Source organism: Eptatretus burgeri, chromosome 10 (assembly GCF_056783735.1).
Source record: "Eptatretus burgeri isolate ZD-2024b chromosome 10, Ebu_testis_v1, whole genome shotgun sequence".
Lineage (NCBI taxonomy): Eukaryota > Metazoa > Chordata > Myxini > Myxiniformes > Myxinidae > Eptatretus > Eptatretus burgeri.
In genome coordinates this window covers 59,928,169-59,951,253 of record NC_140970.1, presented here as the reverse complement: position 1 = coordinate 59,951,253, position 23,085 = coordinate 59,928,169, and the positions used below count along the sequence as shown (strand labels likewise).

Genomic DNA, 23,085 nt, shown 5'->3' with positions numbered 1-23,085 from the left:
ATAGTCACGACGACAAGCGATGGTATTTGGCTTCCTTTGCAATAAGATCTTCCCCTAGTCCAATGATCCTCGTATCACACTTTTTCTTAGCAGCAAGAAGGATTGCCTTGCTCCCATCTGTGGTCAAACATTGGCTGAGAGGTTCATTTTTCTGCAACTTCCTCTTCCTCTTCTGTCCACAAAAAAGACATTCCTGTCCAAGAACGCCTCTCGTGCTGGTAGAGGGATGATCGGAACTTGAACGAATGGTCTTCTGAGGTGGTTCAGATGGTTCGGTGCTTGGAGGTGCTCCTCTCTTAACAGCACAGAATCGACTGAGGCAAACTGAGTGGTAATATTTGCCTTCTGGGCCATCAGCTGTTCTGATCTCTTCCGAGGTGTTCGAAAACTTGTCACTTTGAATTGCCTTTCGCCGTCTCGCAGCATTTTTGGCTGTTTCCCAGTTGCTGGAATTGAAACACTTCAGGGCACGTTTCTTTTCTCCTCTTTCTTTGCAAGTTATACAAACAGGGGTGTCATTTGCCATGATCTGTAACAAACAAAAAGGGACAGAGACCAATGCATTATTTGCCACATTGTAACAGAAAACAGAGATGGTACGACTCCAGTCGGCAACTTTCAGGGTGAACTCAACATTTTCAAGCACAAGAGTTGGCATTGTAATATTTCACCATAAAAAACATTGGTATAGACACCTTATTTGTGATATTATTATGCAGTGTTTTTCAGATATTAATGAAAATGGGTTTTTCTGCAATGGCGTTGCTAACTGAGTGGGTGAACTAAACATTTACACGGTAAACTACACATTTTCTAGCAATAATGCGGGTGTCAGTGTAATGATTGACCATGAAAACATCGGTGTAGACACCTTATTCGTAATATTATCAAGCATATTTTTCCAGATATTGAGCAAAATAGGTTTATCGGTAATGGCGTCACTAATTGAGTGATTTCGGGGGGAAAGCCATGGGTCAGACCCGGCAGCAATGCATTTTTGTGATGTCGGTGGATGACCCCATCAGCCCATGAGGTCAAACGTTCCGGTGATTTTCACTTGAATAAACCTCCTGGGCTCCTGGACTACTATACCTCAAGTCCTCAGATTGATTAAAAGCATGGAGTCCTCATTGCTGTTCAATCTGGTTGTGCCTTTGTGAAAGCACATTATTGTTTATTCTGACCATGTTTTTAATTTCCCTTTTTGTATTTTTCAGTCTTCCCCTTTTATTCTTGCTCCAATCCAATCATCATTTTTTCCATACTTTTGTCTTTGTCTTCCTTTTTATTTATTCCTGACCCTATTCCTGTCAACTGCTTTTTTTTTCTTTTTCTTTTTTCTTTTCCTGTTTAACATTTATCATCCTCCACTTCCTTCGTTGCCTGTCCACTAGTCGCTCTGTGCTCCTGTTATGAATCATGCCATAATGGGACTTGAGTTACACTCCCTGTTCCTTTCATCATGTGGCTCCTCTGATTTGCCACATTTCATCTCTTTTGCTCTCCACATTCACTATTCCTTGAGAGGCCACGTGGGTCTCTTCCCCAGTGAGGTCACTCGTTTGTTATCGGTTCTTGGTTTGTGGTGGTTTTAAGCCATTTTTGGTCGTCGCTTCAACATTGTTATTTGGGCTAGACTATTATTTTTTATTTCCTTTTTAAGATTGTGTCCATATGTTTGGTATGTTGGAAAAAAACAAAAAATAAAGCACAAGTTTTGCTGTTTTTTTTTACAATGAGTAAGCAGAAGTAGCTGAAAGAAATATTGTGAAAGGTTATTCATGAACAACTTTGCCGTAAAATGGTTTCTTTCACTCCACGAACCTGCACACTAACGTCATCATTTCTCACTTTTTGCATTCGTTTTATTTCATTGTGTATTGATCCTCATTGACTGCTCACCATTTTTCTTGATTGATCTTTACTTTGATTTGATTTGAAAATGACATTTTGAAAACACAGTTGTTGGGAGGGGGTTCATACGTTTGCATTTCCAACATGATATCTGGTGTGTGCTCCGATCTTCGGACTGAGTTTAAAATGGGTTGAAATGGTGGTCTTCATGTTCACTGTTCTCCTCCTTCCAGAGGTGGAGTGGGCCTGAACGCCTGCTTGCGCTCGACGAGCTCATTGATCGCTGTGAGCCAACGCAGGTGAAGCATGTAATGCAGGTGATTGAACCGCAGTTTCAACGAGACTTCATCTCTCTGTTGCCTAAAGAGGTGAGCAGACTTGCTTGGCTTTGGTTACATGTTCAGTTCTCCATATCGCCTCGGCCCATGTACTCCGGCAGAATGTGGTTGCTCGTGGCCGTGGGTCATTTGGAATCTTGTTCTTGCAAGTGGCCCAGGAAGTTGTTTACAGATCGAGTTAGTATTGTGGCTTAATCGTTTATCTGTCGCTTTACATTATTTGCAGCTTGGTTTAATGAGAATGATGCAGATAAAACTATTTGTGGCTACCCAGGTGAGCATTTTCATGTTGTTGCTTGTTTACACTTTGTAAAGTTGCCAGTTATCCATTTGATCTGGCATTGACATATTCGGTTGAGTTTATGAATAAGATAACCAGTGTTTATTCCTGACATCTTCAATTTTGAAGACAATTGAAGATGCTTCTGCCTCTTTCTCACAGGTCACAATGTCATTCCTTGAAAACTTATTTACCCACGTGTGTAGCTTCTGATGATGAGGCGCAATTTCGATTGTTACACGATTGAAAAAATTTGTCGGTTTGTTTCATACAGGAATTGAATGAGGTTCTAAATTCCACAGGGAGAATGCTGAACTTAAGTTCTTGCATCGTTGGCTTAAGCAGCAATTTGATTGCAAAGGCACAGTGTTGTCCGTGTGAGCTCGAACGTCAAATAGGCCGTAACGAAATGCTGGTGAGCATCGCCGGGCTCTGAGGGGCTTTTTGCCATCAGTGTCAAGTGAGCTGCAGGTTGATTTCTTCTCCTCGTTTTGAGAAAATTCTGATGCATGTTCAAATCCAGGCAAGGAAAATCTAATGGGGTTTTTGCCATGAATCATGTAGTGGCCTTCTCATTAGCTGTGCAACACATTTCTCATTTGGAATGTGCCTTGTTCAATGCAAAGGTTAATATCACAGATCATATTGGTTGAAAATAATAAGCAAGGGTGTTGAAGAATTTTTTTTTTTTTAATGGGGCTTATTTTCCACAACAACATTGGCATGTACTGGAGCTTTTGTATGATGCACTCTGTTGTTGTTGTTGTTGTTGCTGCTGCAGCTTCTTGAAAATGGATCTGATCTGGCAGCTAACTTTCTGTCTCGCTTAAATTTTATCAGTATGCTTTGCTTCCCGTATTCCGCCTCTTGGCGCATTATATAACCCACTCACGTCCCCATGGCCATGCTGACATGGTGCTTTTTTTTGTCGGCCAACCCCTCACCGCCTAACGAGGGGCCGCCCTTGATCAAGTGCTGTTCGGTGTGGCGCTTCCAGCCAGTTCAATAGCTTGCTGGCAAGTGTTCTTCACTCCTGATTTTGCCACTCATGCCTTAAAGCCAGAACTGCTTTATGGTTTACTTTGCAACTCCGAAGATGTCAACATCTAAAGAATGAAGTGGATTTCTGGGAAATTTCTGGAAAATCACTTGTCCTTAAGTTAGATAACACAGCGAGTAACAGTCATTTGCTGGTCCTTGGGAGACAATTGAGACAATTCCATAACTTTGAAGCTTTCAATCCGTGATCGAAACGATACAGCACTGCGGTGTAACTTTTCATCAAGTCTGATCTTTTCTTGGTGTGGAGAAGACCAGTAATCCATCAAATGATATCATCCCTTTGTGTATCTTGCTGAAGAGTGACAAATAAAATGATATCACTGCAAAATATTGACAGCATTACCGTGCTGGCATTGCCTGCCGAATGACATTTTCTCCTCTGCCATTGATTTCGGGAGCAAAAACGTAAATCAAGGATGGTTTCTTTTTGACGTGCACCCAGGATAATTTGCTCACATTGAAGGCCCAAAAGATGATGGAGTAGCTTGGGAAAGATGTGCTTCTGCGGTAGAGTTTTTGGCTTTTATGTATTCGGAGCAAGCAAAGGAGGAAGAATTTTTGATTTGTTCCCCTCCCACCTCACTTTTGTCCCCCTTTGTTTGCCGACAGACCATGATGTAGACTGTTGACTGATAACGTGTGAGTGCACGGTGGTTGTTAGGAAAAAAATTGTTTGGAATACAACGAGGATTTGTGATGTGTACTTGTTCTCTGCTTGAAAATATACATCGTTTTCCATTTGTCAAATGCGATGAGGTTCCAAGGCAGGTTGTCGGCCCGTCTTGGCACGCCTAATGACTTGCCCTCATTTGATGAGGACAGCCCCCTTTGCCATTGATCCAAGAGAAATACCGTACCTTTCAGTGCCAATTAATTTTTTTGCCGCAACGCTTCACTTCGTCGAGCTGAAGTTATTTTGCCTTCATTTTATGGAGGGCTGCTCAAGGCAACCACTGTGGGATCAATACACTGTTTTTTAAGTATCCTTTTTGTGACCTTGGACCTTGTATTAAGCTTTCATCATTTTCCTGACATTTCCACTTTTTTAACATATCTTTTTATTTTTTTCCCCCATCCATTTTTCTGGCTAGTGCAGATAAAAGCAATGAGCAATTTTGTGTTGTTTTTTTTTTTTATCAAAAGCAAATTTGTTTTGAGTTCTGTGCTCCAAATGGATTAGCATTGCAGTGGGGGCTGTATAATCTTTCTATTTTCTCCGAAGAAGGGTAAATGCCTGAAACATCAGCATCTCCTTGGTTTCTACAGTGGCTAGCATACCTCCATCAACGTCCTGTTGGTTTCATCAACCGGTAAACCTGTTTGCCGACGCGGATCGACACTCGACTTAACCAGCAAGATGAGTTCTTCATTCTTGGTTCGCTTTGCAGTCCGAACAGCTTCATTTTTGTTTTTACATCTTTTTGCTGTGGTTCAAATCCGCCTCCGATGGTGGACTGAGGTTATGTTTTCACCCCTTCTGTCTGTCTGTCTGTCTGTCTGTTTATGAGCAGGATATTGGAAAAAGTTGTGGACGAATTCAGATGAAATTTGGTGGTCAGGTTAGGTGTGTGACAAGGACGAATTGATTTGATTTTGGTGAAGATCGGATCCTAATCAGGATAGTAGAATTTGAAAGTAATTTTTCTCTTTTTTTTTTCACCATTAAGAAATGGGGATCAAAAACTATATCCAGCATGATTTATATATAAAACGATATATAGCATCAAAAATTATATACAGCATGAAAAAGTTGTGGATGGATTCAGTCCAACATTGGTGAAGAGGTTGGGTGTGTGACGAGGACAAATTGATTTGGCTTTGGTTAAGATCCAAATCTGGATTCAAGATTTTTTTTTTTGTGATGCTTCATCATTGAAAGATGGTGCCATAAACGATATATAGCAAGATATCTCGAAAGGTTACGGGTGGATTATGACAAAACTTTGTGGATGAGTTGGTTGTGTGACAAGAACAAGACGATTCGATTTTGGTTCACGTCCGAATCCAGATCCAGCCCATCAGTGGGATACAAAATGTAAACTGTTCAGCCTGGCGGAGGTATGCGCTCTACTGAGTACCGTTCCAATTTCCTCTTTGTTCACAATCATCTCTTGCTTTCATCTCTATTTAGAGCCTCCTAGTGGATACAACGACACAGAATCCTCACTTCTTTTAAATGGGTTCGGCATTCAGGAGTTAGGTGATGCGATGCAGTGCCATGCAGTGTGGCAGAGCATGATAGGTTGTTAATGCTCAAAGAAAGTGCATTAGTATTTCAGAACTGCCCTTGACCCATACAAGGGCCCAGAGCAGAAACTTCAGACCGATTGAAATGAGGTGGATTATGTTATAATCCTCTGCCAATGATTGCTGAGAGCAGTTCAGCACCTGCTGATTACCTGTGTGAGACTGAAGAGTTTGTAAATACTTGAAATAAATAAGTGAATCAATCTTCATTTGTGAAACATTACCGATGTGAATCTGCTTCTTCCTCCGATTTTCCTCTGCTTTCAGCGTCGGCTTGCTCCAGGCATGACTGTTCAACATGGCACTGTTGCATTTGAAGCGAAATAAAATAATTTGTCGTCGACATCCTTAATTCCTGAGTTCCCTATGTATCACGACGTGACGTCTCAAATGTTATATCGACTCTGGTGTAATGTACTATCTGCGGTTACTTCAACCCCTTAAGTGACAAGCTGAGGGTCACGTAAATTACACGAGACGATGTTATGCAAATTGTACTCTTGTAAGTCGTCTGCGTTATGCACGAAAGCATATCGAAATTGGACCAAAGCTTATTGCAGTTGCGTCAAATTTGCATGCGATGATTGATCAATTCATTGTTTTTTCACCATCAAAGTGGGTCGATTTTTTTCGCATGTAAAACAGAGAGGCTTGCTCAAGAGAGGCGAGCAATATTGCTTCTCTGCAATTGTGCTTTGCTTTGACTTGCTCTTTGTTACCCTTTCTTGAAAAGTGGAAAGTTAAAACTGCCATTCATCTCCGGCGCCCACAGTGGGTTCAGCATCATGGAAAATCTCATGCTTCAGAGATGAGCGTGCCGTCAATCCCGTGTTCATGCATATTCAAAAGCTCCTTTTACACTGTCTTTCTTCACAAGAGTGCTGCACACACACACACTGGATTTAACATCCTCTTTTTTTTCTTTTTTTTTCATTTCTTTCTGACGTGCTTATCTTTGTACAGAGCTATATATTTAATACTTATGCAAATAAGGCAGAATATTTAACCCTCATTTTCGCTCTTCCATAATGTTCCAAAGATGCCTCTTTACTCCTATCTCTACCAAACCTTCTGAATGGCTCACATGCTTCACCATCAACCCCCTTCTGCTGAAATTTCCTAAATCCAGGATCACTGCTCACCTCCACTTTCACTCCTCTTTTTTTTCCCACCTGTGGAACCAACTTCTGCATCCTCTACAATCTCATTTTTCCCTTCAGGTCTTCAAGACAGCTGCTGTTCATCACCATCTCGGATCATCCCCTCTCCAACACCATGATTTTCTTTCTCCCCTCGTTCCCCCACCCCACCCAAATCCCCCAAATCCCTCCTTCCAAATTTCAAGTTTTCCCTCCTGAGAGTTCTGAGATGTCTTTTAATCCTGACAAATCTCACAATCTCACTATCTCTCTGAAAAGCCTCCTATCTACTTTCTTAAAATTCCTCTTGAAGTAGTGCAGTCACTTCAACTCCTAGGTCTCACTATCAGCCACAATCTTTCTTGAGAAAACCACATTTCTAAGCTGACCTTCAAAGTTAGTTGCCAACTGGGCATCTTCCATCGTGCATAGTCCTTCCTTGGCACACCTCACCTCCTATCTACCTTTTAGGCTTTCATCCACAGCTTGATGAAACGTGCCCCACGCCCCACGTTTTGCTCAGCTTGGTGCCATGGAAACCAAGGCCTTCAAGATCATTGGTTTTCCCATGATAAAGCTGAGTCGATGGGCCTATCACTTTATCATCGCAGACAGATTGGTGGTCTCTCTGTCTTGTAGCTCCTCCTTTCTGGTCTTGCAGCCTCTGATCTTTCCATGCTTTGTCCCTCATTTATTCAGTGTGCACACGATCCACCATCAACTCCCTTCTGGCAAACTCCCAAGATCCAGGATCACTGCTCATCTCGACTCATTCGTTCTTCCTTTTTCCCACCCGTGGAGCCACCTTCCACGCTCTCTTCAATGTCATTCTTCCCTCCAGGTCTTCAAGACAGCTATTCACCACCATCTCAAACCATCCCCAATCCTTGATCTTTTCTACCCCCATTAACTCTCTCCAAGCCCACCACTTTACAATTTTCCAGTTTTCCCTTCCGAGAGTTTGCTTCTGTATTCATGTCATCCACCACATGCGTCCTCCCCGTCCCTCATTCTTCCGCACATCCCGTGTTTGTCCAAGTCTGTCTATTTTGTCCCTCAACCTTGCTGTTGGTGTGTCTACTGTCTCTCTGGCAATTTATTTATTCGTTTGCAGGATTGTGCTGACGCATCGGATTTAACAGCTTCTGCACTTCTCCACTGTAATACTTCATCAAGGGGGAGTTCCATATTCGTTTATTGAACGTGGTTTTTACCAGGTATAAATAGTCGTTGCACCTTGTTTTTCTACCTGACAGGTTCCTTGAGTTGTCAAGGCGATGCATGACTTCATGCTTACGCCTTGTACACTTTACCTAATTAACGTCGTGTTGTTGGAATTAGATGATGGAATGTTGTGCATACATACTGCCCTGACATTGACAGGTGCATTGATGCCTGGATTTTTGTGGAGACAAGTGAACTTATTCATGTTGAAAGGAAAACCATATGCCGAAGGGCTTTTGAGTGATCGTCACAATTAGGTTTTTGTTTTCCCTTCTTTTTTCTCATCCCCAATAATATTGCACAATTATTTCTTTGCAATCCTCCCGACTTGTGCTTTGACTACTTTTAATATATCTTCTAACTTTCTAATTTATTCACAGGTTTGTCACACGCTCACGATATGTTGCCGTGTCACTTTTCCGTAATACCTCTTTCGCTTGGCTGAACGGTGTCGCCTCGTACACAGCGCTCTCGGGAGGCCGTCGTCGTTTCGAGCTAATTGCACCCTTTAATCCACCTGCAACCTGCTGTGGTTTCCTTTTGTTTTGCTTGCCAAAGCAGAAAAGGAAGACAAAAGAAGGGGGAGAGAGAAAAATGCAACTTTCTTTGCTCGCATTAACTTAGTGTTATTGCAGTGTGCCTATTGACAGAACTCGGGTCGATATTCTTCAGGGAGTACTTCGCATGGGCTTCCCTGCGGCCAACTCTGCATGCTAAATAAGTCTGGCACAATGGCTCCATAGTCCAGTGTGATATTTTTTTTTTTTTTGTTCTTCCATCATTGGTGCAGCTCACAGTTGACGTCGTGCAGGATGCACGGTTGTCCTGTACAGCATCGTTAGATTATTGTTCCTTGATCCACCATTTGAGACATTGAGTATTAACGAAGAGTTCCAAGGCTTTTAGTGGAATATCTTTGTCATGTAGCACTTTTTATTTCGTTTGCAAGACCTTTCTGTTCTTGTTGACTGTTGCGCAGAATGAAACCGTTCATATATTTTGCATCGATTCACGACGTGAGAAGATTTGACACGTTTGTGTGACAACTAGGTGAATGAATGAATAGTTGTGAATAATAATAATAAAATAATAGTGAATGAATAGTTGACATGCTGAACAACTAGGTGCGATGTTCGCTGCGAGACGACTTCCTCTTCGCGTTGGTTTTCCTTTTCTCTGTAGTTTTATATTCCTCCTTGCTGTCAAACTAGATCAATGTGTTGAGCAGACCTCTTTGGTTTGACCGCCTGAGAAGCTGTGCGCGTCTGTAATGCAAATTTTCTTGCACTTGTTGAAATCTGACGGCCAATTCCTCTGTGGGAGACGGAGTCGATTTGACTCTTCTGACGTGTCATTTGCCTCCTTCCATATGAACTGTCCTATTTCCTTTACCTTTCCTGTTTTATTTTGTGGCATTTTTTTTTCCATTACGTGCTCCAATAATTTTAAGAAAAAGAATCTTCCCCTTCAAAGTACAACTTGCACAATCTCGCTTTGTTTTGATTAATACGCAAAACCAACCGTGTATTATATTGCCCCATCAGAATTGGAATTTGCTCCTCTCATCATTTAGTGTCATTTACATTGGGAACAAAATGGAAGTAATGTTTTATGTAAGCCTACAACGGAGAGTTCAGCAGTAGAACACTTAAGGTGTGACCCGAACATGTTGGAGAATCTGGATGTCGGAGAGGAAAGCTTTTGGATTTCAGGAATGCAAACTTTGAGGGAATGAGCAAGGAGTTGAGTGCTGTAAATTGCAACAAGCTAACAGGAGGGAAATGGCCATTCTTCAAGGAGCGAACGTGCAGTGTACAGATTAAGTATATTCCAGTCAGAGAGAGACAGACACCAGGGTGGTTAGGAGCATTGTTAAGGTTAAGCAGAAGGCATTACTTTTAAGGTATATAACAACAAGATTAGAGTCGGACTTGGATCGGTGTCGGAGAAACGGAAAAAGAATATGACAAGGATATGCCAAGAATATGAAACATAATCACAAGGCTTTGTAAGTAGTAAGTGTAGTCCCATTAAGTAATAAACACACAGGATTGGTTGGTGATGAAAGTATGATAGCAGGCTTTTTACAAATAGTTTATATCCTTCAATATTTTCACAATAACTGTCTGGGGAATATACTGGTGAGCTGATCGAATCGATGTAGGAGGTGACAAAAGGCTTTCAGAGTCAACTAAAGATAAAGCTCCAGGGCCCCATAACATGCATCTGAGAGTATTGAGGGAGGTGGCAGGGCAGATGAGAGTGATGTTAACCAATATCTTCAATGGTTCATTAATCCACGCACGAGAAGCAAAAAGCTGGGTTAAGCAATTGGTTCTGTCTGTCTGTCTGTCTGTCTGTCTGTGTCTGTCCTTCCGCAAACATCAGTTTATGATCGAGGATCAACTTGATTTCAATTGAACATTTCATTTTGAAGACGAATCGGAAAACTAACCTGCAGTTTTGCACTACTTTGGCCCTGCAGAGAGGAGTGAGATAATGTTCTTGCTCTGTCTCTCTGTCTAGGAGTCGAACAAAATTGAAAATCATTCCAAACAAGAAACTTGCCGTTTTTACAGACATCAAAAACGACACGTACAACAGGCATGAATAACTAATGTAACGTGTTAAACAAGGTGGTGTAACGGACACAACTGCATCAAAGGCGGTCAACTTCTGGAATTCATTTTTTCTACAACTTTAAAACCTTTATTTATTTCAATTGAATTATATGCTTAAACACTGTAGAACACAAATCGCCTTCTTACCGCTTCCAAAAACCTCCAGTTTTGTCGTACTTGGATATGTTAAATAAGGTGGCGTGTACAAGACCTTGCATGAACGGTGGTAAACTTCTGGAATTTTTGTTTTATCTGACCTTTAAAATCATTCTTTTATTTCAATTGAATTATATACTTGGACACGAAGTATCCTGGTGTTGGCGCAGTGGTAAGGGCAGCGGCTTGGGATCCTGAAGGTCCTGAGTTCAAGCCCCGTTGGACCACTGAATTAATACACCAGGGGGTTGACTCAGCCTGTCATCCTTCCGAGGTCGGCGAAATGAGTACCAGTGTACTGGGCCGGTGTATACCCCGGTTAAAATAGGTGTACCATATCCCTGTGTCGTAAGAGGCGACCAGGGTTGTGTCAGGAAGGGCATCCGGCGTAAAACATGTGCCAAATCACTATGCGGATCATGCGGATGATTCGCTGTGGCGACCCCTAACGGGAGCAGCCGAAGGAAGAAGAAGATATACTTGGACACGAAGTAGAGTAGTTCTGTGGACTCTCGAGTTGCTCATGTGATGTGTTTATTTATGAAGGCATCCAGAGATTAATTGGAGAACAACAGCCCTGTTTCTATAATTTCCTTTGTGGGGAAGATGTTTCAGATGTTGATTGGAGATCAGATGGGCAAACATTTACATAAATTTACACTTGTTAAAAATACAGTCAGCATGGATTTACTAAAGGGAGGTCATGTTTAAAAACTTCACTGAAGCAGTCTCTTTTTCGGTGAACGAGGGAGCTTGTGGATGTAGTTTATGTACTTTCAGAAGGTACAACATTTGATAAGGTATAACATGAAAGGCTGTTAGCTAAGGGTAGTGCTCTCAGAATTCTGGCAGAGTAGCAAACTGGCTTCTTGAGAAGTAGGGGAGGAAGGATGGGAAACTCAGGCATGAAAGGAGTGGCACGCTGGGAGAGGGGGCAGGAAGAGCGATGCATAGTGTGGGAAAGGTGACTCAGAATGCAGATATGGGGCAGGAGAGCCATCAAGATTGGGAGACGGGGTGTGGGGGGAGGGAGGGGAGTTAGACTTATCTTCATCGTCGAAGGTATTAACTATCATGTGCAGATGATCCAAAATTGGGGCTTGTGCAACTAATCCCTTCCACCTTATTTTGGAAAATACTAAATTAAGCCTCCCATTTTTTTTGTCTAACTGCTGCATTCATATCCCTACCTCCCTCTCTCCACCACCCAAAACTTATCTTAAAGGCACAAACCCATGCAACTGATTATTATATTGTAACAGACTCGGTCTCCTGTCTCCCTGACGTGAGGCCGCTGGAGAATTCTCTCCCAAGATGCTGAGCGGAGGCGAATGCGCATGCACACATAAGCCACCACGATAAGCTAACAGCAGGATGAACTTCGCTAATATTACCCAGGTAATTGAACGGAATTTTGGCGGACTACATTCAAATATTACAAAAAGCATCACAACTAGCAGTGAGGTTTACCTCGTTGTTGGTGTTCATTTCACCATGCTAAAATGGCGGCAGCCATCGCTAAACATAAGTGACGGAAAGCTCTTCCTGCCGCGGGTCTTGTGCATGCACTGTCGACGTCCTGGTTGTGCGTAGTAACACATGTGGACCTATCATTGTTGTAAAGAATAAAAACCCGTTCGAGGAGGCTCAAAGGTCACACACGTGGAACAGCCATTAGTGAACACATGATTTAAGTATGAAAATCCAACGCGGGGTGATTTAAAGATGAAACAGATGGAAAATGGGAGACAGAGATGGACATGAGGATAAAAGGTGACAGGGAACCTAACTGTAGACATGATTCTGGTCCATGCTAATTGGGGGTTGTAAACGCTTATGCTGACACCCATTAGGATCGAACTATCGTATAATTAACCCCTTATTAACCCCAAAGTCATTCTTGCAACAATATTTAAGACAACTCGGGCTTGACCAAACCATCTGTTTTGAAAAAGGAAAAATCTCCAGGAAATGCAAATCGACATTAATCCGGCAAATAATACACGTATCGAAATGTTTTCTAGCAGTCGCTTCTTTTCCCAATCCCACCTCATTCTTAACATGTCGTTTAAGATTCCCAATCACGATACGCTTTATAAATGCTCATAGCCAAGTGTGAGCTGAGACCTCTTTATCTACACAACATGTATTGTCAGCGCGTGCCCAATATACACGTGTTTATAAACTATATTTTATTACAATTGGCCCTTGATCTCGAAAGCAGTGATTTTGTGAATGTGAGACAATATCTCAACAGATTTTTATTACCTGCAACATTTCACTTTTAAACATGTCAGTATGCATCCAGATGGCTGGTGGGGAAGCTCAAATGTAGTGAATTCACTTTTGAGCTTTCTTGTGTGGGTTTGATTCCTGACCAGATTATATGCAGTAAAACCTGGTGCTCATGCTTTGCATGCCATCGATGTATGTGCAGTCTATTACACGGAATGTTAACCTGGGGGTCCCCTTTGCTTGTGTGTATGGTGGACGAAATATCCCATGTAGCATCTTTTGCAAGACTAACTGCCTTTTCGAAGTGGTCCCCAGACCTTGCGTTTGGCATATGACTGGAGCCAAAAGTTCTGCGCTACCTGGATAACTGACAACAAAAGGCAGCCACCCCCCCCCCCACCCAGTGGGTCATCTCCCTGGCTTTTTCTCACGTCATTTTTGTTTTCAAAATGTAGTGGATGATTCCAGAACTAACACAAGGAGTTGATTTCCAATGAGCAGGACGCGGTTCATCGTGCGACCAACTCGTGCAACCAACTCGTGATCCAGATCTTCACTGAAATCTAATCATTTTGTCCTTGTCACTCACACACACACACACACACACACACACACACACACACACACACACACACACACACACACACACACACACAACCTGTTTAGCAAGTTTTGTCCAAATCTGTCTTGAACTTTTGGAGATATCCTGCACAAACAGACAGATATAAAGACAGACAGACAGACAAACAAGCCGGTAGGCGGACATGGGTAGTCGACTACCCAATATAACCTGACACGATGGGCCCGTTCGATGGGGAATGACCTGAGGATTAAGCACAAGAAAATTCATGATTTTAGCTTCAAGGGTTAATGCTGCAGATTGTTTTTCGTTAAAATACCCCCACATTTAGAGGTTTTTGGGCCGTTGCTAGGCAACGGAGGGGTCCATAGCAACGGTTCTTTTTCACACATAACTAGGACATACCATGAACCTACCATACCAGTTTCATGTATATCTGACTCATAGTCTCTGAGATATAACGAACTTCGTTTTTTATTGTTTTCGACCAGGGTTCATTCAAAGTCTATTTTGTCCGACAGTTTTCATAGGATCCGGCTGGAAATTTTTGACAATATGACTGAATGTACTGCCCACAGTCGCTCGTGGCCCGATTTTTGATTTTCGAAAGAATAAATTTTTTATGATTTTTCAAAAATTTCAAAGTCCCGTTGCTTGGCAACGGTGGTGTCCATAGCAACGGTTCTCATTTGCACACAACTAGGTCATGGTATGAACCTACCAACCAAGTTTCATCGAAATCACCATTGTATTCACGGAGCACTGGACCGAACAGACAGACAGACAGACAGACAGACAGACAAACATATCGACGGAAATACTGATGATAAGGGGAGATCAAAATTTTTTTTTTTTTTCCGACTGGATCGACTACCCAACAAATGAAAACCACTCAGTGACACTTGGCAAAACAGAACAAAGTAGAACTGCATTCGGTAGAGCGCATAGCTCTGCCAGGCTGAACAGTTTGTTTTGTATCCCACTGATAGGCTGGATCGAAACCAAAATCTAATTGGCTTGTTCTTGTCACCTAACCAACCCATCCACCTAAAATTTGGCCTATATTGACCTTTTGACCTCAGATAATGGGTGGATGAATCCATTGACCTAATCTGCAAATTCTGTTCAAATTTCACGTCAATCCGATGAAAATTGAGGATTTTATCGATGTGATCTATTTTCACCTTTTGACCCATGTTAACCTCAAACATCGATGGTGGTTGAATTCAGTGACCTGATATGCAAATCCTCTTCAAATGCGAAGTCAATCTGATCAAAATTGAGGATTTTAGAAAGTCGGAAAAGTTATTGACCTTTGGTCGATGACCTTTTGACCTCAAAAATAAATAGGATCCTGTTGGACCACCAACTCCACCATTTGGTGAAGTTTCGTGAAGATCGGTTTGAAATTGTGATGTGTACGCAATTACAGGTGAGCGGACAGACAAATGAATGGAAGTGATCAACATATACAGTACCTGTCAAAAAAAAAAAAAATTGCAAGTAACAAACGGAGCAGATCAACATATTCTCAAAAAAATTGTTTTTCCAAGGAACAAACAAACTAACCTAACTGATGAACATACTTTGATTCTTTTATTTTTTGGCCAAGTAACAAACGAGTAAAAACATGTCTCTCCACCTTCGGTGGCTGAGGTAAATCCATCCAATGGGACCATACTCTGTGCAGAGTGTTGGTGCTGCTTAAGCAGTCTCCTTGGCTATTGGGCACAGTCCTGCATGGGTCGCCACTCCGACACAGGACACCAGCATGCTGGAACTCATTTTGCCGACATCGGAAGGACGACGGGCAGAGTCAACCCCACCTGATATTAATTCAACAACCGAGGGGGATTTAAACTCAGGATCCTAGGATCCCAACCCCACCACCCTAACCTTTCAGCCAACGCCAGAGGTAAAAAGTTTTCATCAAGCTTCTGCTTTCTTTCTTGGTGAAACTCATTTTTGTCATGTAGTTGGTGTTGGTTGTGGAAGTCCATGCTCTTTATTTTATACTAGCAATACCCGCTGGCAGGAATATTATGTAAAGGGGGAGGGAGAGAGGGGAGGGGGAGGTGGAGGGGGAGAGGTGTGAGAGAGGGGGAGAGCTAGCGGGAGGGAGGGAGAGTGAGAGGGGAGAGGAGGCAAGGAGGTTTGGAGCTATCAAGTAGGGAGCGAGGAAGAAGGGGGTGGGAGAGAGGGGGAAGTAACGCCTCACATGTTGCTGTACATTTCAGGAGGGAGGGGGTGTGGGGAGGGGGATGGGAGAGAAAGAATGAGAGAGTAGGGGGGAGAGAGACAGAAGGGGGGAGAGATGGGGGGAGAGAGAGAAAAGGGGGGTGGGTGTAGTGATGCCTCCATAATTGGGTGGAAATTTTTCAAAGGGTAAATTAATTAAAATATTACAATATTATTCCAATCCTCTCTTGAACTCATAGTTCACTTATCTCGTTGCTTTACTCATTCCAATCCTCCCATGATTTTAAACATTCTTTTAATTTAATTTACTTGCCTTCCAAACTCCCGAGATTTCTCCACGCAGAACCGAGCCGCGGCTGCGGGAGCCTTCTCAATGATTTCGCTAGTTAGTTATTTTTGTTGCACTCAAAGTTACACTTTTGGAACCTTCTTTAATCTTTCCTCCACTCGATATAACTCTACGGACAGCTTAAAAAGTAGGGTTCAATGCTTTGGCAATTTCACATTTTCTTGTGCATATGTGGAGAAGGAAGGACCATAGCCTTGCTTGCTTCAAGTAAATATGTAAATACGCTTAGTTATATGAATCGTTAATGTCTTTAGGTTTTCAGATTTTACTCCAGGTTTTGATGCTTACTTTGTCAACGTGCTCCGGTATTCAAATACATGGACAGATTTTGATTATACTTTAATTCGTCTGTGAGAGTACATTGTGGCTCCAAGGCAAGGCATTTTTGAGCAGGCCGAAACAAATGGTAGCTTAAAGAGCCCTGTGAGGGAGAGTAGGCTGACCAAGGATAAGCCTGTTGTTTTTTTCAGGATGAGCACCCTGTTAATTATCTTCAAAAGGAGTGTTTAAATATAGCGAAATACCCAGTTATCATTCATACACGCCCTTGGAGTTCCCTTTGTCAGCATGGAAAGTTTCAGGCCGTTAGGTTTCATGGTTTTGGAGAGTTATGGAGGAGACACAGTGACTGACTGACACACAGACATTTATCATGAGCTCACCTGGAACGTAGTTGCCGGGAGCTTACCGGGTTGCCTGGAGGATGGCGCGTCGTCAATCAGTCTGTCTGTCTGTCTGTCTGTCCATAAACAATTGCAGCTTTTTCTCTGAAACTATTCACACAATTTTGATGAAACTTGACCACAACGTTCATTACCTGTGATGTCCCAAAGTTTGTTGGGGTTTCCCCCCAAAACAGGTATTTGCTATAACATTGGTTCATTGGTACATTTTTCTCATTCCATGCCATGTTCACTTCCTCCTCAGTATCATTATTCCACCAGGCGAATGCCCAGGGGTATTGCACCTATTTTTATAATACATATGCTCTTTTCACACGCACATGCACAAGCACACACACGACTTTATTCATAATAATACAATTCCTTTCGTGCCATAAAGGCACATTAGGGCTGTCGAGGCAGTTTCATTTGCAAGGAGTACAGTCCTGGACAGGACGCCACTCAGATGCAGGTTACCCCGAATGGTTATTGCCCCAGTACATTGGTACTCATTTCACCAACTTCCGAAGGATGACGGGCTGAGTCAACCCCACCTGGTGTTAAAGCAACATCTGATAGGAGCTCAAACTCAGGACTTTTTGTCCCAGGTCAGCCACCTAAACGACTCAGCCAACACCAAGCTTTATTTTGTGAGGGATATTTTGGAAATTGCTGAGAGTTATAAATGAGACATTAACCAGACTTGGCGTAGTAGTTCCAGCGTCTCTTCTGATTGCGAGTCCTACGAAAGGCTTTAAAAATGGTATGTACTGCTTTTTTGGTTGGCACGTAGTATTTTGAAAGGATAGAGCACGGACAAGTGACCATTGCACAGGCTTTGATGGGCCTTATGGCCTGGTGTTGCAAGGGAACTCGTATTTATTTTAATCCCAACACCAAACATCAACCATCCTCAGCACTTTTGTTACCTGAATCAAGGTCCTGATCACTATAAAACATGATCATCTGTTTTATCAGTGGAATACAAAACATTTTCACAACGTTGTTAGATTTGTCTTCATTGACCATTCATCAAAAATAGCAGACATTTCGCAATTGCTCATGTTTTGTTCAAGCTGGGAAGAAAAGGCCACTGCGTAATGTTTTTTAAAATTATTTTTAATCTTCCCGAAAGATGCACTGCAGCGACATTGAACCGCCAAGCATGCCATGAGTTCTTTGTCTCCGACGAGCACTTGTTGTGCAGTGACCGACTGACACTGTGCTTTAGCTCTTTGCCTGCCAGAAACGGAACCACTAACGGGCACGTTGTTACATCCCACTGGGATCCACAGTGACCCCTTCTTTCAGTCTTGTGGCCTTTCGATTTGTATCCTTGCACTGAGCTGCGGCAAAACTGCAGAGAAACTTGCCTGCTGCCTGACCCCTACGTACCTTCCTTGTGCCACACTATGGTTTACAAAATAATTCTTTTTCATCGTGTGTACAATCATCCCTGGTGTGTGTGTGTGTGTGTGTGTGTGTGTGTGTGTGTGTGTGTGTGTGTGTGTGTGTGTGTGTGTGTGTGTGTGTGTGTGTGTGTGTGTGTGTGTGTGTGTGTGTGTGTCTGTGGTGGGGTGAGGATGCAAATTCTCTATTTAAATGTGTATCATGTAGCGCTGCTCCAATGGGAGGGGATATTACAAGTCCCCATCCTTTACAGTTTTCCTGTCACCCCGTTTTCCAGTGAAGTGAGGTGTTTTGAATTACACATTTGAATGAGGATCATGACACAACCCCCCCCCCCCCCCCCCCGGCCACTCCCATAGGCAGCGGGTGCTTCTAATCATAATGACTACAAAGAGCAGTCAGAGATTGCAGACCTTGGCCAGGCTTTTGTGTGGTGTTTGTGTTCTGGTGTGTTTGTGTGGTGTGCAGACGATGCATTGATGATGTAGATTTATACAGCAGACAAACGGACCTTTTTGGGTTTAATGTGATGGGGCCCAGCAGATGTCGCTTAAGCGCGGACCCAATCGAATTCACGTTCAAATCGTACGTGTTTTATCGACATGCATGTCTACGTATTCTATAGATGCGCGTATTTTACTGATGGAAACGTTTTTATTTTTCGTACTTCATAGATGCACTCACATTCTTGACCCTTTGAACCCTATTGGCCGTTTTACCAGCCGCTATGCTGACCTCCATATACCCGAGTAGCCGGTTTGCTGGCCGCGATGCAAACTTTCATGTATCTGACCGGCCGGATTTGTTTTTCTCCAGGGAAGCCAAGGTGGGGGAACTGATGGTCCAGGGAGCTCAGGGTTCAAAGGGTTAATAGTACATCCTTTGTAGATATACTCACATTATTATAGTACGTACTTTACAGAGGTACTCGGTTGAAAAAAAATGATAATGTGTTATAGTGGCCATCACCAGGTGGTGTTTGTGGCCTATGTTAGCACATTATGTGCAGACAGACAGATAAACAAATGAACAGACCCAAATGCAATACCCTCCCCCTCTGGCGAGGGTCGTGTGTGTGTGTGTGTGTGTGTGTGTGTGTGTGTGTGTGTGTGTGTGTGTGTGTGTGTGTGTGTGTGTGTGTGTGTGTGTGTGTGTGTGTGTGTGTGTGTGTGACGCTGCACTGCGCTACTCATTCTACAGTTGTGCTCCGATTACATCTAGACCTGCTACATTGGATCAGCATGGCTCCCTCCAATTAGTGCAGAGTGGTGTTTTTATATTTCCCGGTGGTCTTGGGGGAGAAGGGGACAACCGCAAGTTCTCTCTGTAAATCTGTATCGTGTATTGCAGCCACAGGTGAGAGAGGGTATTAGAAGTCCCACCCTTTACAGTGCAGTCTGTATTCCTGTCCCCACATTTTCCAGTGCAGTGAGGTATTTTAAATTCCACGTTTGAATAAGGATACAACACAACCCCCTTGTGATGTAACAGAATCGTGATGTCAGACTCGAGTCCAGACAATGCATCATACTCAACCTTTTAACCTGATATACCATACTAAATTGGCAAAAGGACGTCTCATCATCTGATCGAGCGAACTCGGGCATGTTGCCTCTCGATGGCAGAAATAATCTACAGTGGTTGCCATTCCTATTGTAGATCGCGGTGTTCGCTTGAACCGGTCTCCCCCCTAAGGCGGAATGCACTTCATACCATTCTGCAAGTATATTAGCAGTCGCTAATTCGTGCCTTATCTACCCGCTGCCATAGATGATTTTCTGACTATACTTTGTCTGTTTCCGATCACTCAACGTGCCTGCATGGTTATACCTACCAGTTTAGCTCTCTGGGTTTTTGGAACACACTCAATGTGATAGTCAACCCACAGTGCCCGAATAACCCCCACAGCCATCCAAAATGCCCTCGTGCTGTGCTGTTCTCTAGCAATTTAAAGGGCGAGCGCAGTCAGAACATAAATCACAAGCACTCCAGCATTTGGGCACTCGGGCTTAACCTGTACGGTCCTCAGGCACACATGGGCATAGCACAGGTAGGGCACTGGATGCCATCCCAGTATTTGAAAACTCGATGTTTTTACCTGTGTAGACGTAATAAAAAGACGTGAAAATACCTTATAAATACATTTTCTAAACTAGAAGTGCACTTGGTAGAGCGCATACCTCCGCCACATAATGTTTGATCCACGAGACCATATCGGGCCCAATACATGTTTGAAATGTCATGCAATACAGTACTATATCGTTTTTGGCCCGATCTCTCAATGGTGAAGAATCATTTTAATTATTAAATAATTGTCATATCCACATCCAGATTCGGATCTTCACCAAAATCGAATCAATTTGTCGTGGTCACACATTCAATCTGTCTTAGTGGGGAAACTTAGCATAACAATTGTGCATTTTGTGACGAAAGCACCAAATTCGGCACACTCGTAGCCTATCATATTGTGACGTCCACGGGACTTGAACAGTCCCGCCAACGTAGAATGAGCCGAAACGATGGAGGCGGTTTATTTATTTATAACCCAAACATGGCGGTTCTAATCGCTCTACCGCAAACGGGACGAGGAAGGTGGCACGAGTCACTTTTCACTGAGTTGATGATGTTTATTTGTTTTTTATAATTACCAGAAATAACAAGACTCGGCAAGAAGAGGGATCCGGGGCGATTCGGGATGGTGTGGGATCGGGCGTGGGGAAAAACACAGACAATTCCAATGAATATACAGTTCTCAATCCCTCTAAGGCGCCAAGCACGCACGCACACACACACACACACACACACACACACACACACACACACACACACACACACACACACACACACACACACACACACACACACACACAACGTAGCTATCTCTGGTGGTCAGGCTGGACCGTGGTGTGGACGCAACTGTCCCTGGATCGGCGCCGGACGAGCCGGCCTTGCTCTCGCCAGGGGGGGGCAGGAGAAACCGCGGTGCTGTCGACCTCCTGGTCCTGGCCCAAGTCCGCCCACAGCCGCCAGGGAACCAGTCCCGCACCAAGCCGCGAGCAAGAGAGGGAGGCAGGTCCGCCCGCCGCCCGACCCCGCACTCCGAGTCAGCAGAACCCCAGAGCCAACCAAAGCGAGGCACGAGGCTCGGCAAGGCTCCCAGACACGATCAAGAACACGATCGATTCAGCACAACAACCAGGACGCTCTCTGCCGCCACAGCTTCCACACCAAAAAAACACGATCGTTCTGGTTGTAATCTTCTTCTTCTTCCTTTTCGATCCCGAACAGAACCTTTTTATCCTTCTGTCCTCATCACTTCCAATCGAGCCGTTTATTGGCCCACCGCCATCGCCTTCCGCCAATCGTGATCACGGGGCGGAGCCATCCGCTGCACTGTCCTGTGACGTCACGGCCAGTCTTCAGAGAATACCAAAAGGGGTTTACGCAGACACACTTACCCTATCCCGTGTCCCTATCTAATTACGTGACATTTATCATTTCCCCCTTGAAGAAATGAACATTTACTAGACAACTTATCACCACTGATTGCTACTTATTACATCGAGATCCTGGTAAACTCGAACAGCATGGCATACCTAATTAAACATCCTAATTACCCTTTGAATGCATACCCCCCCCTCAAACGTAACAATATTATGAACAGATTTGGATATTGGGCCATCTCAAATTCAGCCGCTGATGACTGTGGCAGCCATTTCCCACTACCATCAAAAATTTGAGATGGCCCAACATCCAATCTGTTCATAATATGATAGGCTACTAGTGTGCCAGATTTGGTGCTTTCCTCACAAAATGCACAATTGTTATGCTATATTTAGCTAAGTTGCCCCACTATCTGCCAAGTTTCGTCCGAATCTGCCCACAACTTTTTGAGATATTGTGCTCTCTATCAGTTTAGCAGATTTAGCCCTATCAATGGTGAAGAATCACTTTAAAAATTGTCATATCTGGATTCGCATCTTCACCAAAATTGAATCAATTCTTCCTTGTCACACACCCAACCTGCCCACCAAATTTCATCCAGATCTGTCCACAACAATTGAGATATCCTGTGCGCACGCACGCACGCACGCACGCACGCACGCACGCACACACACACACACACACACACACACACACACACACACACACACACACACACACACACACACACACACACACACAAACATAACCTCCTCCACCTTCGGTGGTGGAGGTAACAAAGAGCAATTGGAGATTGCAGACCCTCGCCAGGACCTGTTTTGTCTGGTTTATTTTGTTTGGCCAATAAATGGAAGAATGTATTAAATGGAATGTAGTTGATTGCACATGAAAGGTCGAAATGGTCTCGTTGTAAATGTGTGAAGGTCGAAGGTCTGAATAGTTGTGAAGGTGAAAGGTCTGAAACGGTCTAAAGGGTTGATTTGTTCCTGGCACTCCGGAGTTGCTCATCTCTGTGCGAAGTTTACCCCATTTATTTATTTATTTATTTTGTGACGTAGCACTTCAAAGTCAAACATCTTTATTTTAGCTCACAGAAAGATGAATGAAAGTTAACATGGAAGATCACATTTATCTCCTCTTGCCTGAAAATATAATAATTTATTCCTTTCATGTTTGTTCTGAGGATGTTTTTGTCCTTTTCTTTTAAAACTGTTTTTGTTATGGACAACTTGCTAAAATGTTTTAAATGTTTTTTAAAAGCCCTTGAAAGCACGGAAATGTCTTT

General features: G+C 43.2%; 1 protein-coding gene across 4 annotated transcripts in view; it reads left to right on the top strand.

Annotated features, from left to right (window-relative positions):
- The window catches only part of FBXW7 (F-box and WD repeat domain containing 7), a 597,271-nt gene that overhangs the window by 337,683 nt on the left and 236,503 nt on the right, over positions 1–23,085 (top strand). For all 4 annotated transcript variants that reach the window (XM_085898585.1, XM_085898583.1, XM_085898582.1 and 1 more), the window contains one exon: positions 2,088–2,222. In XM_085898585.1, coding sequence (XP_085754711.1) covers positions 2,088–2,222 — 135 coding nt within the window. The remainder of the gene's footprint in view (positions 1–2,087; positions 2,223–23,085) is intronic.